This window comes from Temnothorax nylanderi, unplaced genomic scaffold, assembly GCF_030848795.1.
Source record: "Temnothorax nylanderi isolate EJ_2023f unplaced genomic scaffold, tnyl_v1.0 TNYL_tig0343_pilon, whole genome shotgun sequence".
In the NCBI taxonomy this organism is placed as follows: Eukaryota; Metazoa; Arthropoda; class Insecta; order Hymenoptera; family Formicidae; genus Temnothorax; species Temnothorax nylanderi.
In genome coordinates this window covers 128178-144331 of record NW_027249405.1, presented here as the reverse complement: position 1 = coordinate 144331, position 16154 = coordinate 128178, and the positions used below count along the sequence as shown (strand labels likewise).

General features: G+C 41.7%; 1 protein-coding gene and 1 long non-coding RNA gene across 2 annotated transcripts; one reads left to right on the top strand and one right to left on the bottom strand.

Moving 5' to 3' along the window:
- Nucleotides 1-2361: 2361 nt before the first annotated feature.
- Nucleotides 2362-10033, top strand: LOC139781519 (uncharacterized; the record flags this gene model as incomplete). The annotated part of the gene is made up of 3 exons (XM_071720364.1): nucleotides 2362-2506; nucleotides 8835-9043; nucleotides 9315-10033. Coding segments are annotated over 3 exons (417 nt in total), but the record flags the coding sequence as incomplete, so codon positions are not given.
- A 457-nt stretch (nucleotides 10034-10490) lies between these two features.
- Nucleotides 10491-11312, bottom strand: LOC139781529 (uncharacterized). The gene is made up of 2 exons (XR_011720563.1): nucleotides 11160-11312; nucleotides 10491-10936 (listed from the first exon to the last, which is right to left on the bottom strand). It is a non-coding gene; the product is annotated as an uncharacterized lncRNA (long non-coding RNA).
- Between the last annotated feature and the right edge of the window lie 4842 nt (nucleotides 11313-16154).

Below are 16154 nucleotides of genomic sequence, written 5' to 3'. Positions count from 1 at the left end.
GTTTAGCAATTAATTCTTCCAATGAAGTGGACGAAACTTGTTGGCAACTCTGACATGTGCAATGTGTAATTTGTACTTGCATGTCATCGCCATCGCCTATTCTTTAACTCTTCTACCTCTCTCCCTTTCCTCCCCCCTTTTTCTTCCCCGTCTTTCTTTTCGTCTCTTCTTTTTTCTAGTACTGAAGTAATATTTAGTCATCCAACGTGATGTTTGATTAACATGCGCTTGCGTGCTCTTTTTTGAAGATTTTGCTCTGAATTAATGAATAGTCAATCTTGAATTTTTCAGTTTGATTTGTAAGTGCGTTTTATTATACATATTAGGTATATGTATGAGTTCGTAAAAAATCGAAACTCTCAGGCAAGTCGAATGAATTCCGGATATTATTTTTAGCCTAAAACTGAGAGATAGCAATAAGACCGTATAGAAAAGAAAAAAAACCTATTGTCATTAGAGAGGAAGGATTTCGAAGTTACATGTTCTACTTTATAATATATTCAGTATTCTCAACTTATTTTTAAACGAATATGAATCTAGTTTTCTAGAAATTAATCCGAGTTTAAGTTATACCGCACTCAATCAGTGCTATATATACGAAAATTGTGTGTATTTTATTATTTTTAATCCATTATTGAAAGTATTTGTGTAAACGCAGATAGATGTGCAATGAGGAATAGTTTCGAGCCGACATTTGACATGAATTAAAATAAAAGATGCGCTGATTTTTCTTTTATATATGATCTTTTACATCATTTTTATAGAAATAAAGAACACCTCCATATCTTAAGAAGCCAATTGAACTTCGACACGCATCGGTATTTGTAATTTTTCCCTCGTTGCACATTTTCTGCTTGACCTAGTGTCACAACAAAGAAAGTCTGAAAAATATTCGAAGTGGGAAAATAAATCCTTACGGTATTGTACGTGAATTCGAAGATCCGTGCAACTGCACACGTTCAAAGGTTTATTCAGTGATTTATGAATACGCGCGCGTGAGAAGATAGACATTTGTTCTACATTTTACACACGTAATATAACGCCGACGACGATGATGCTTTCAAGTTTGGCCAGCGTTGTTCTATGGAAAAAAGGAGGAAAAAAAAGAAACCATGCCATTTCACGTCCGCACAGATTTCAAGCACGCTAGAAGCTACGCTCCGAGTTTTCAATCAATTTTAGAAGTGTTTGGAAACATCTAGTTATTTTTTATTAAAATGTTTTTATTTGAAAATGGAACGCACAATAAAATAGGGTTTAATTTCTTGCCTTTGATAGCAAGAATTTAATATGGCCGTGATGACTACCCATGAGTCTTAAAAATGAGGAACTTTCTTTTTTTATGCTTCTTTTACCTATATGGTTCTATATGCAGAACATAGTCAATAGTTCTTGTAATAAATGTTTGCATAACTATATATACATTTTAGCTGTACTATATATAAGCATTTATAAGCTGTATTTTTTTATAATAAAATAAATATTAATCTGATTTTACTTTCTCGACCATTTCGCGAATTTAATAATCTCTATAAATGCTATTTTCAGAAATATACATCAAAAACGTCTACACTACATCCATTTTACATCCTGGGGGCCTATTACGTATCTTTTCACGAGGTAAAAATACGAAAAGTGAAAGAATTTACTAGAGTATACTATAATTTTATTGGTTGAAATCTAAATCTGTTCACTTTTCGCATTTTTACTTTGTGAAAAGATACGTAATCTAGGCCCCCTGGAAGGATATAACAATATTTACTGGACGTCTTTGGGTGATACGATGTACCGCCCAAAGACGTCCAATAGACATCGTTAGTACGTACAATGACATCTATTGGACGCCTTTGGTACGTACCGTTGTACGTACTAACGATGTCTATTGGACGTCTTTGGGCGCCACATTTTTCGTACAAAAAGACGTCTACTGGACGTCTTCGGTACATCTTCAGTACGTCATGTGACGTACGGACGGGACGTCGTTTAGACGTCTAAAAGACGTCGGCGTGTTGCGTGGGACGTTAAAACATAGGTACCTATACTCGTATACGAATGAAAGTGAAATGTATGTTTTAATGTATCGCTTTCGAAAAGCAATATTATGAGAATTATATACATATTACAAAATTGAAAGTTTAATTTTATCAATATTTTACACATTTATGTATTTGTGAAAATACGCTGATAACAGGCATGACACAACATTATTTAAGTACCGCGATATGGTTAATTATTCTGTATTCTGTGGATAACTCATTATAAAGACTATTTTGAAGTTTATGCACACATACACATTTTCTAGCTAGAAATATACATGATTTATGTATATGATTTATGTATGTATATATATTATGACCTTTTCGGCAAGAAGTTTACCTAGAGATGAAACGTTTAGCGTATATCTTAAGGGAAACTTATCCAGAAAAATGTAGATCGCAAATCTGTACAATTAATATGTTGGGAGAATGTTTATGGCCTTGTTTGACATGTGGAACAGCTAGCAACAGTAAGTTTTTTTTTAACTATTTACATATTTTAGTTGGTAATTGTTCGAGAGCACGCGGTAGCGCGGGGTAGCGCGAGGTAACGAGACGACCACAAGAAAACAGGTAGCAAGTACGAAAATAACGTTTAATAATGTTCGATATGTACAAAAATTTACAAGTCTGTTTCAGGCAAGGTGCCGTAAACGGTGGCGCGCACTGAAGCTAGCACGGCAAAGCGGCAAGATGTAGCGAGTGCTAAAGCGAATTGCGGATGCGAAAGCAAATGCGGATTGCAAAGCGAAAAGCGGTGTAAAGCGGTGTGCGGTCGTATTAGATACTAGGCGGTGTATCTAAGCGGGTGATCTGCGAACGAGAGCGATTCGCGGCGCGGCGGCGGTCTTTTATCACTTCCTAGACGAGGCTCCCTCCAGGCTGATCACCAAATAATTTCGAGAGGGTGATTGGCCATTGGCGGCCTACGTCATCGTGCTTACGTCACGGTTTTTATTTGACGATGCAAAGTGATCGTTACATGTTTTCGATCGCTATGTTTACAGCATGGATCTTTCCTTTGTGTAAGAGCGGTTACTTGGCTTTGTTTGTGCAAACTGTTGGCGTGACTTTGTTATTGACTAAATGTTGGCGAATGTTCCGGAAAGCGAATAAAGGAAAAATCCATGCTATAATTTGACAATGATGCAATCTCTTTAATGCAAGATATCCGATTTTTGCGGAAGGCGTGCGAGCACCGGCATGCAACCGAACGTGCTTTTCGGCATGATTATCGCAATCTCAAACATCCCGCCCGCCTCGGCAAGTGTTGACGAAACAAGGTGCGCTCGATGGTGCGACCGGAGTCGCGGCAAGATATCGATTTGCGATCGATTCGCGATGATCGCATCACCGGCGCGAGTGTGAGCGGCCCTGTTGGGGGGCGCGCGGCTGCGCAGTGCCATAACACGCGGTGATCTCGCGCGAGACACATATAATCGCAAATCGCAAAATAAGTGACGTGAAGTTTTCGGTGACCCGTGCAACGTGAAGTGACGTGACGCGAGATTACGGTGAATTGAGGCGGAAGGCCGAAATACGCGAGTGCGCACGGTGAACTTTGAACGTTGGCAGAATGCCTACAAAAATAATTAAGTGAAGCGGACGTAAATTGGCGGAAGGCCGACAAAAACAATTGAGCGACAGAGAGTGTCGGTGGGCCTACGCATCCGTCGGCGGCGGTGTTGAGAGATTTTCGACGGCCGCGATGGATCGAGGCTCGCGCGAGTGACGGCGCGACGGCGGAGAGCGACGACGCGCGGAGCACGTGGTGATCACGTGTATCGTCGCGAGCGTGAAATCGTGCGTGAGTTGAGTCGCGGAAATGCAAATAAGTCCGCGAGTGAATTACCGTGTTAATGTGAGTGCAGTGAGAGGTGAAGTGAGCAGTGCACTGTGAACGAAGTAGGTAGCAGAAGGTCATGGCGCAAACGACAAAGTGTGGCCGGTAGAAGTGAAAGATGCGAACTGACACGACAACGCGATAAAGGACATTTAATAACGCGAGCAAACGGACAGAAATATACGAGAGAAGACGAACAGAAGTGTACGCGAGAAGCCGGACAGAAATACAACGGTGCAGCGAGGAGAATCGACGGAGGGTGTAAGGCTCCGTTTCGATCCTTCCGACGGCGGATTGCACGACGACTTTCCGCTCAGGCAGCTCGGCGTCGGGAATCTCGTCGCTCTCGTCCGGCCACCAGGTTCGGTTCTCCTGCAGCCAAATGGGGCCCGTCCATCTCAGGGGATGGTCGATCAGCTCGCTGGGAGCGATCCCCTGGGAAGCGCCGTTGACTCGTCCGGGAACGTGCCGCCACTGAGTCTCAGGCGGGGTCCGTGGGAGAAGAGACACCCGGTTGGCCACGAACGGCTTCCACCTGGGTGTGGTGTCCTTGACCCAGTGCAGTGTCGCGCGGGCGTCGGCCCAGAGGAGGATTGGAGCTGCGGACAAACTTAAAATGTCGCGAGCGTGTCGCGTTAACTTGGTGAGCGATGTAGTAGTGGACCGTTCAAGTCGCGCGGTTTCTGGGAACCCGCCCGCCGTGCGGGGTTCGCGCAGTTCGGGTAGCACGGCGATCGCGTCGTCGACCGGGTCTTCTCCCGCGAGAAGACCCGCACGACATCGTCGACGGACTTGCGGGTTTCGGCGAGGTTCTTCGGCGGTGATGAGACCGGCCGTCGGACGACGTACCGGCTAGCGGATGTGCGCTCGTGGGTGCGCACGGAGTGTTGCTCGTACTCCTTGAGCGGCGATGAGACCGGCAGTCGGACGACGTACTGGCCAGCGGATGTGCGCTCGTGTCGCACTCCCGCACGGAGTGTCGCTCGCACTCCCCTTCCTCGGGGGTGAGCTTGACGACAGCGGAGTGAGCGTGGAGTGAGCTGCGGTGACCAAGAAGAGAGGTCGCACCGCAGCCCCCTGACAGAATCCATCCCAGGGTGGTTTTCTGCGCGATCGGCGTTTGCGGTTTTCCTCGGCGGAGACCATCCTCCAGGATGGCCGAGCACACCTCAGCGCCCAGAAGCAGCTCGACTGGGTCGTTGGCGGCGAAACGAGGATCGGCGAGTGGGAGCCCCTGAAGATGAGGCCACGTGGTGTTGCACTTGATTCCAGAGCCCTGGTACAGGGAGAGACGCGGAAGCACGAACGCGACGGCGGTGAGCGTGGCTCCTGTGGTCGTCGACGTGAGGCTCATCGACACCTTGCCCCGTGTGGATCCAGATTGTGAGCCGCCGATACCGAATATCGACATTCGGGTGCGCGATCGCGGCAGGCGCAGCCGCTGCACCAGGGACTCCGACACGATCGACACTTCGGAGCCTTGGTCGATGAGAGCTCGAACTTCGTGTGGCTCCGCGGCGGTCGGGAACGATCACGCGCGCGGTCGCGAGGAAAATCGCTTTGCGGTCGTCGGCCTTTCCGACGGCGGAAAGCGCGCTGACTTCAGCGGCGGGTTTCGGCTCGGAAGCATCCCCACCAGCACGCGAACGACGGGCGAACGTTTGGAGAACGATTTCTCGTTTGGATCGCGCGTAATCGTCCGCCCTCCGAACCAACCGAACGAAAATCGCCGAGCCGCGCGAAGATGCTTGAGCGAAGGTCGTCTCGCACGCCGCCCGAACGTTGCGAGGTTGTTCGGAATGACCGAATGATTCGATCGCGAGTATAATCTTATATTAATTATCAGTGATTGTGCATATGAGTCACCGAATTCACAGAACTTCGATTGAAACTTTCTTTTTTTCTTTGAAACCAGTGTCAAGGTAAGTATATATAAGTATTACACGGTTTGAGCAATAAAAAAAAGATCAGATGCCTTAATTGAATCGCTGGAATTTGATTAAATGTACGAGTACGTGTGACGGTCGGCGCGCGCCAAACTTGCATGCACAAAGGCGGATGAGAAAGTTTGGTTTTTATTTCAGTTTTTAGCTCACGCATATAATATCTTTTCGAATTTCAGTGTCTTTTCAGTACTCTTCTTCTGATAATTGTGTTTGAAAAATAGCGCGCTCGCGAAGCTACCCCGGGCCGGATAGCGACAGCGAAAGCGACGCGGCGAGGGGGGCCGAGCCCGATCGTGTTTTGTCTTACCGGTCCGCGCTTGCGACACGATTCTTGTAGCAACGCGTTAAATTGCGTAGTCAGTCGAAGCACGCGGAAGCGACAACACGCGAGATATATTCTCTTCTTTGTTCGGACTTGCGATATTCAGTAACCTCTCGTTGTAAAGTTTATTTAGCAGTATTATCAGAAACGTCTTATAATTCACACGAATAGTGACTTTTGCTGCTCATTAACGTTAATGTTCACGGTGCGCGGCATTTATCGAGCGATCTTGGGGCGCGCAAGCCGGCGAGGCCTCGGCGTTGCCTCATTACACCTGCGATAGAGCGAAGTGTAATTCTCGCGCCCGCTATAGAGGAAGAGAGGGTGCGCGGGTTTCCTCTCCGTACGAGATATCCAGGAGAAAGGACGTTCCATGCTTTGCCGACATCGTCCTTGACGATAAGACTACGAACGCTAAGTACTCTGTACGTGTTATTTTCTATGCAATATCGGACAAGCTCTTGTATCTCTTTCGACATCATTCGGTTGAGTCGGTTTCGCGATAGGTGCGATCCTATTCGGTATGCATTCTATCGGGCCCGCGATGGCCATGACTGATGAGTAATATTGCGTTAGTGCAATTATTCCGTTTGATTGAATGATTTCGTATGTTCTGTCGTGACCGATACATCTCGCCGCCTCGACGCGATTCGAGATCTTTACAGTTGTTTACATTCTCGTCGGCAGTCTCGCCTTTGATTTGACTTACCCCCTCGTCGCGTCAATTGTTGTATTGTGAACTACCGTTACGCTTATCCGTATTCGATTCCCGATTACTATATAACATTATTCGAGCTAACAGCCTTGCACTGATTCATTTGCGTGATATTACTCGTACTTTATTCACATGTGTTATATTACTCGCAACATATCTTTGGTGGATTTATTGGCATTACATTACTTACATTATTTTTTTCACTGATATTTTTTGTTGGGATTTTGACACTTCTTTTATTTTGTGTTATTTCAGCGGCAGTTAAAAAATTGAGAGGAGACAAGCTAGACACAGGAAAAGCAGAAGATGGGATAAAGGAGTGGTTAAAAGAAAGATGTTTTAGAAAAAAATAAATTTTGCGAAATAAATTTTGTGAAATAAATAGCTTTTCTTTAAAATACTAGCTTTTCTTTTTCTTTCTAATGTTTCGTGAACGTTTATTCGCACGTTCTCTGAACGTTTCTTAGCACGTTCTCTGAACGTTAGGAACAAACGTTCCATGCAAACGTCAGACGAACGTTTTTGTGGTGGCACTTCCGAACTATTTCCGAACGGATCAGGTTCGAACGTTACCTAAACGTTTTACCAGCGTGCGTGTGCTGGTAGGGGTACGCGTCGTGGAGCATCGTGTGGATCGTGTCGGAGGTAGTGGAACCGCTCTATATTTGAGATCGACGAATTCTCGCCGATGACCGACAGGAAGAGATCCCGAAACGGCGGCCATTCCTCGTACGTTCCCGAAAAACGCGGTAATTGAATGCGCGGCAGCGAAGTCTTGGGAGCGTGTTCGCTACTTTGCTCCGACCCGGCTGGCACTCTAGGCGACGCGGCTTTCAAAGTGTTTGCGCAGGTGGTGAGTAAGCTGTGCTGATGCACGTACGCATTCTCGACGGTGTCGAAAAAATCAGTTTTGTAGTACTCACTCTCGGTGTAGAGATCTCTGTAGCATGCCCGAATGAGATCGTGGTTTGACTCAAACTTGGCCCACAGGTCGTCGAGAATGCGGATGCGAGTTCTCACAGCGTCGAGGGTAATGTTGTCTGCACCCTGCTTCCGTAGGTTGGTCATTGCGTGGGCGATGCGCCTGTGGATGTCGTGCTGACCGTTCAGCAAGGCGCTCTGATCCATGCTCATGGCTGCAGTCGTCCGTTAAGGAAGCACTCCCGAATTAGCGGTTGCCGGTCGGATCCGGCTCGAAAGACCAGAAATGTTCGAGAGCACGCGGTAGCGCGGGGTAGCGCGAGGTAACGAGACGACCACAAGAAAACAGGTAGCAAGTACGAAAATAACGTTTAATAATGTTCAATATGTACAAGAATTTACAAGTCTGTTTCAGGCAAGGTGCCATGAACGGTGGCGCGCACTGAAGCTAGCACGGCAAAGCGGCAAGATGTAGCGAGTGCTAAAGCAAATTGCGGATGCAAAAGCAAATGCGGATTGCAAAGCGAAAAGCGGTGTAAAGCGGTGTGCGGTCGTATTAGATACTAGGCGGTGTATCTAAGCGGGTGATCTGCGAACGAGAGCGATTCGCGGCGCGGCGGCGGTCTTTTATCACCTCCTAGACGAGGATCCCTCCAGGCTGATCACCAAATAATTTCGAGAGGGTGATTGGCCATTGGCGGCCTACGTCATCGTGCTTACGTCACGGTTTTCATTTGACGATGCGAAGTGATCGTTAAATGTTTTCGATCGCTATGTTTACAGCATGGATCTTTCCTTTGTGTAAGAGCGGTTACTTGGCTTTGTTTGTGCGAACTGTTGGCGTGACTTTGTTATTGACTAAATGTTGGCGAATGTTCCGGAAAGCGAATAAAGGAAAAATCCATGCTATAATTTGACAATGATGCAATCTCTTTAATGCGAGATATCCGATTTTTGCGGAAGGCGTGCGAGCACCGGCATGCAACCGAACGTGCCTTTCGGCATGATTATCGCAATCTCAAACAGTAATTTATATTGTAAATCTGAATTAACCAATGCTTTTTAGTTTCAGTACGTAATGCACGACCAGTGTGCAACAAATGTTACATTTTGCTGGTTGAGACACGAGATATAAAGGCATTGACTTGTGGCCACATTTATTGTAAATATTGTCAGGACCAACTGCCGTTGCAAATAGATGGTCCCCTTCCCATGTTCTGCTGTGTGCAATGTAATAAATGGTCAACAATTTTTTTGTGTGTAAGTTTTAAGAAAATATTCTTTTTACCTATATTTTTGCAATGTATATAATAAAATGTAATTAGCTAATGCTTCTTGTAAATTATCTTGAAAATCTTGTTGTAAAATGTAAACAGCATGTGTTTAAAAAATGTTAAAGCTACACTTATGTTCTGGATTGCTCAAGTTTTTTTTATTTCATTATCTTTCAAGATTATATATATTTATGTTAAACATAATCTATTTAAATTATGAATTTATTTATTTTAATAAAGATGAAATATGTTTACAGATTAAGCACATAGAGGCAGCAAATGACAGACAGAAGAAAAAGTGCCATTACGGATATTTTTAATTTTTTGTTTACATGTAATCATAGATATAAGGTTTGTTCGCGTCGCATTATCTTTCTCTCATTAAAACTTTTCAATAAAACTGCTTAATAAAAGTTTTTCATAAAACCTGCTTTTTTACTCTACCAGAGAATCTGAAGAATTGGTATCAAACTTTGCTGTAAGTGTCTAGGAAATAAGTAACACATTTAAATTTGTACATACCGTCCACAGTCGTTTACTGTAATTGAGAGGACAAAAAGGTTTGGAAGAGATAATTGGTAAAATTAATGGTTCAATTTTCGTCTCATAAGGTTCTTTCTTTATAAGTTAAATTTTGTATAGTCTCACTTGCTACGATGTATTTCTTTCTGACCGTATCGTTTCTAGTTTTCTAAACAAATAAAAAGTAAACAATAACAGCTATATAATCTTGAAAAATACAAGTTACCAAATAATAAAGAAAAGTCTTTCAGAAAAACTCTTTTGAAGAGATATATACAAGAGATTATAATTCAATTTGCATACTATTTACCATTAATTCTTATATGTATGCATGATCTGTGAACTGTTCACCAATCATATATTTGCATGAGATCTATTTGGAAGAATTAGTCTAAGACTGTTATTTAATCCTTTGTAACTTTTATCTTTCAAGATTATGTTGCTGTGTGTGTGTATGTGTGTGTGTGTAAGGAATAAAATTATTTTGAAGGAATAAACACCTTATTTGTAAGCATCATTGTTTATGCTATGAATAATGCTATGTACACAAGACTCTTAACTGCTAAATAAAAGAAAAAAGTACATAATTACAAAAATATAAACAATGTTTTGTTACACAGATAGTATTAACATTTTAAATTAAAATATTACATTTGCCTGACAATGAGTGAAAAAAAAACTTGTACAGATAATAGTACACACATATATATATATATATATATATATATATATATATATATAAGCAACAGGTGTTGTACAAGATAAGCTTACCAGAAAAATTAAATACAAAGCAATAATACTGGGAACGACAGAAGCAAAGACGACAAAAGCAAATTAAACGACATAAGCAAAATAAACGACATAAGCAAAATATTACATTAATTTTTTATATCCTCCTTTACATCTACATATCGGACAATCTATTTTTATTGATTGTTCTGTGTTATTGTTCAACAATTTAAATAAACAGTTACAACATAATATATGTCCGCAAGTTACAGTACCAAAAGTCTCCAGAACGATCTCATCCCGACATATCGGACACTCTAAAGGCTTATCTAATTTAATGTGCCGACGTTTACATTTTGTTCGCGTACAAATGTTTTTTTTAAAGTCACCACATATATCGGTGTTCTGTAAGGTTCGGCCGACTTCTCTTTTTAGATTTTCGGTTGCTTTGCCAGTCATCATGTAACGATACTGTTCCACACTAAGACAGTGTAAAAATGGGCAGTCCTTGACGCTACACGAATCATTTTGATATTTGTAGCAATATCTATATGTATGAACCAAACCGCAATCCAAATTGCTGCAGCAACCTCTTTCAAAATTTTTGCATTTTTCAGCAAATTGTTCCCTGAAACATTTTTAGTATACGAGTTTAGTACGAGATTATGAAACCGAATAGAATCGTATAAGCACAAAAAGTATTTTGAAAAATCTTAACGTGAGCCGTAAAAAGACATTTTCACTTAAATGGGAAATATTTCAGCGCAGCTTGCGTGAAAAAAAAATTTGTACAGATTATAGTACACACATTCTTACATATATAAGCAACAGGTGTTGTTTGTTAAGCTTACCAGAAAAATTAAATACAAGCAATATTAATTAAATACAAGGCAATATAACTGAGAACGACAGAAGCAAAGACGACAAAAGCAAATTAAACGAAATAAGCAAAATACACCACAAGCGAGGTTAAGGGTCGACGGTCGACAGGAGACTCCACGTGGCAAGCCATGAACTACGAATCGTAAAATCCATATGGCTAAGTTTCCACTGAGCGCGTCACGCGTCGCGTCATTACGAGTTAACCAATCAAAGCATCCCATTTTATTACATTATTTGTAACGAGATCAAAATGGGATGCGACGCGTGACGCGTTTAGTGGAAATTCAGCCTATTGCAGCCAAAATAATGACCGCTGTTACACGTCGGGTTTAATAACATCGGTAGTTCTTAGGCTGGCAAATCACAGCTATTCCCTTCTTCTGAAGAATGAGTGTGATTGGCTAGTCTAAGAACTACCGATGTTATTAAACCCGATTAACGGCGCCGTGTAACAGCGGTCAATGAGAAAATCGCACTTTAACTACGATATTCGTAATCAGCAGCATCGCGTTCAAACTGCTACAGAGCGATTTTTTGGAAAAATGGTCAAAATAAATTTTCGAGTTTTTATTTTGATCGTTTTTCTCTGCCTTGCATTAGTGCTGGGCCCGTATTCTGTTCCGCTAAAATCCGTTTACCGACAGTCGTCGGCGTCGTTAACGGTGTCGGCGCAGCTTTTACACGATATGAAAAACCTGCGCAACGACACTCATCGAACCGACAGTTGTCGGTAGGCAGGAACGGATACCGAGCCCAGGTCTACAACGTTGTGTTAAAGAGATTTAAGCTCTAAGCCGTAAAAAATTGACCAATCACAGTCGAGTATTCTCCTCACATTCCACTGTGATTGGTCAATTTCTTACGGCTTAGAGTTTAAATGTCCTTTAATTCCGGTCTACAATAGGTGTTTTAAGCCCTAACAAGGGAGGACCAGGTAGTGCCCTCACCGATTTAAATAAATTTTTAATATGTTGTAGGGTTAACCCCCCACTAATTAATGTTAAAGTGGCACGATGCAATACTCGAGCATTCGCAAGATATTTGCATCGAAATTTACTTATTTAGTCCATTCGCCAGGTCGATTGAGCATTTTTATCGAGGTTGATGGCTCAAGTTAATGTTTTTTTCATGTTTTTTGGGTCGTAGAACAAGAATCTGTAAATAGTTTTTTCGTAAGTCGATGCAATAAAAAGTTATTAACAATTTATTTGTTTAAATTGCCCTAGCGATCAAACTATACATCCTATAAAAAAATGAACTAGAGAAAATTTGTTCCTTTTTTCGCGATGAACAAAATGGCGTTTAAATTTTTCCAAAATCTTCATTATTGACGGAAATATGTCAATTTTTAGGTAATTACTGCCTACGCATCGCGGAGTACCCTAGGCGTGCGCGCTCGCGCTCAATTGTACTACACGAGTTTTACTCCTTTAATTTTAATTTAATTTATTTTTTTTGCTCCTTTTTTATCCTTTTTTGCTCCTAGGGTACTCCGCGACGCGTAGGCAGTAATTACCTAAAAATTGACATATTTCCGTCAATAATGAAGATTTTGGAAAAATTTAAACGCCATTTTGTTCATCGTGAAAAGAGGAACAAATTTTCTCTAGTTTATTTTTTTATAGGATGTATAGTTTGATCGCTAGGGCAATTTAAACAAATAAATTGTTAATAACTTTTTATTGCATCGACTTACGAAAAAACTATTTACAGATTCTTGTTCTATGACCCAAAAAACATAAAAAAAACATTAACTTAAGCCATCAACCTCGATAAAAATGCTCAATCGACCTGGCGAATGGACTAAATAAGTAAATTTCGATGCAAATATCTTGCGAATGCTCGAGTATTGCATCGTGCTACTTTACCATTAATTAGTGGGGGGTTAACCCTACAACATATTAAAAATTTATTTAAATCGGTGAGGGCACTACCTGGTCCTCCCCTTGTAAGCCTTATGGGTGGTATTCATAGTTGAATCTTATATCTAAGATCGTCTTAAGTCTAGTCAAAGGCAGTGTTAAGACTCCGTCCAGCCAATCAAATGACCGTATTAGTAACTTAAGACATTACTTAGTCCCCATCTACAATAGGTGTTTTAAGCCCTAAGCCTTAAGAAATTGTTCAATCACAGTTGAATTTGAGGAGAATAATTGACTGTGATTGGTCAATTTCTTAGGGCTTAGGGCTTAAAACACCTATTGTAGATGGGCACTTAAGACGGTTTTGAAATAAGATCCAATTATGAATACCGGCCTAAGAAATTGTTCAATCATAGTTGAATTTGAGTAGAATAATTGACTGTGATTGGTCAATTTCTTAGGGCTTAGGGCTTAAAACACCTATCGTAGATGAGCACTTAAAGCAAGGTTGTAGACCAGCACTTACGTCTACACTTACGATAGACGTAAGCGCCTACGTTTCGTTCTCCGCCATCACCTTAATAGCGTTTTTCATTGACAGAACTGGTGCGCACTCAGTGCACATTAAAACCGTCGTATACAAATCAACATACAACGTAAAATGTATATATATTTAATATAAACGGATTAAATCACGAAATCCTCAATATTCTTCGTTGTATGTACTATTTGGTAAAACATGTATTGGGCATTTTATATCAGTCGAAATATTTGCATTTTACTTTAAATATTACAGATTAAATTAGAGTACAATGGCTTTAATGTGCACTAAATGCGCATCAGTTCTGCCAATGAAAAACGCTATATCTGAACGAAGCCATAAGGCCGGTATTCATAATCAGATCTTATTTCAAGACCGTCTTAAGTAATGTCTTAAGATGCTAATACGGCTCTGTGATTGGTTCATAACATCTTAAGGCAGAGTTTCCACTGAGCGCGTCATGCGTCGCGTCATCACAAGTTAACCAATCAAAACATCCCATTTTCATCCCGTCACAAGTAATGTAATAAAATGGGATGTTTTAATTGGTTAACTTGTGATGACGCGACCCGTGACGCGCTCAGTGGAAACTCAGCCAAAGATCGTACTTAAGATGGTCTTAAATATAAGATTCGACTATGGCTGCGGTCCACTTGACGCTACAAATGCTTCGAAGCATTCCTTTTCTCCTTTCTTTTAATGAAGAAAGAAGGAGAAGAAGAACGCTTCGAAGCATTTGTAACGTCAAATGGACCACAGCCTATGAATACCGGCCATATGGTTTCTTTCCATAGACGTATAATAAATAGACTGCGTAATGCGCATTCGGCTGAGAAAAATGTACGAAATTAGAAAGAGAAAGATGACTTTGAGCTGTAAAGGTCTATCCAGACAAACTTGCATAGGTGCATAACCATATGCATAAAGAAACGGATTGGTCTATTTCGTTATGGTCATGCATATGGACCAATCAATTCTCTTATGCTTATGTTTATGGGCTTATGCAAGTTTGTGTGGATATAGCTTAAAGCGGGAAACAGACTTTTGCATAACGCATAATGCATAAGCATAAGAAAATTGATTGGTCTATTTCCTTATGCACACGTATATGGACCAATCAATTTTCTTATGCTTACGCATTATGCGTTGTGCAGAAGTGTGTGCTCCCCGCTTAAAGGTGGAAGCACATAAAATTGCAGGAACCATGGGCAAAATGCAGAAGCCATATGCGTATGCGCTATGGTATCTGCATTCTGCCCATGGCTTCTGAATTTCAAATCTACATAAAAATACATAAGCATAGTTTATGTAGACTGGAAATTCAGAAGCCATGGGCAGAATGCAGATACCATAGCGCATGCGCATATGGCTTTCGCAATTTTATGTGCTTCCACCTTTAAGGCCGTCGCACACAAAATTGCATAAGTTGCATAAGCATAGCATAAGACAGCTGGACCAATGAGCATCTAATGTAAATTAATATGGCGACTTTATACTGGATGCTTATTGGTTTAACGGTCTTATGCTACGTTTATGCTAAACTATGTATTTTGTGTGTGATGGCCTTTAAGGTCAATCCAGACAAACTTGCATAGCGCATAAGAGAATTGATTGGTCCATATGCATGTGCATAAGGAAATAGACCAATCCGTTTCTTTATGCATATGGTTATGCACCTATGCAAGTTTGTCTGGATAGACCTTTACGCGGAAAATACCTGCCATGGGAATCCAGCCTAACAGCGCGCTCCGCAAACGCATACCGATGAATGGGTGCGTTCCGGCAAGACACCGCTACTGTAGCGCTACACGAATGCGTAGCAGCCATTGGCTGTTCATGGTAGCGGCTACCATGAACAGCCAATGGCTGGTACGCATTCGTGTAGCACTACAGTAGCGGTGTCTTGCCGGAACGCACCCAATGTCGCCTCTCATATTTGTATGTTTTTGGTTGTCGCGGCAAAGGAGAAGGACATTGCCGTTTTAACCTCGTTTCTGCTCATGTCGTATCGGTCAAGCTCTTGTTGTATCAGCTCGTACTGTAGTAATTTTGCTCGTGTTGTATTAATTTTGCTCGTGCTCTCTTCATATCCTAAACTATGTAACTTAATATCCTACAGAAGTTGTTAGGAAGTAACATCGTTTTCTTGCCGTACACTTTTTTTTCCTGGTTCTTGAATCGTTACTGATGTAAGTACAACGCAATAAAAAAATATTTGCTGTATGGGCCTGAGCATAAAGATTGTCATAACCGTTTCCGACGGAATCGCGAAGTCGGCGTCTTAAGTCAACGCACAAGAATTGACATAAACGTATGTCGCATTAAAGTCACGTGCAACGCGATGGAAATGACATACGCTAACTTCCGACTCTGACTTACGTTTGCGATTTCGTCGGAAAAAAGTTACAATAATCTTTGTGCTCAGACCGTGTTGTGGGTCGTCTACAATAGCTGTAATTGACTTTGTAGGTGTGCAAGTGTGAAACAGTAGACTACAAAGACTACAAAACCTCATCTTGCAAATGGACTTTAATATATACTTAGCTTTTGTTAATAATGTA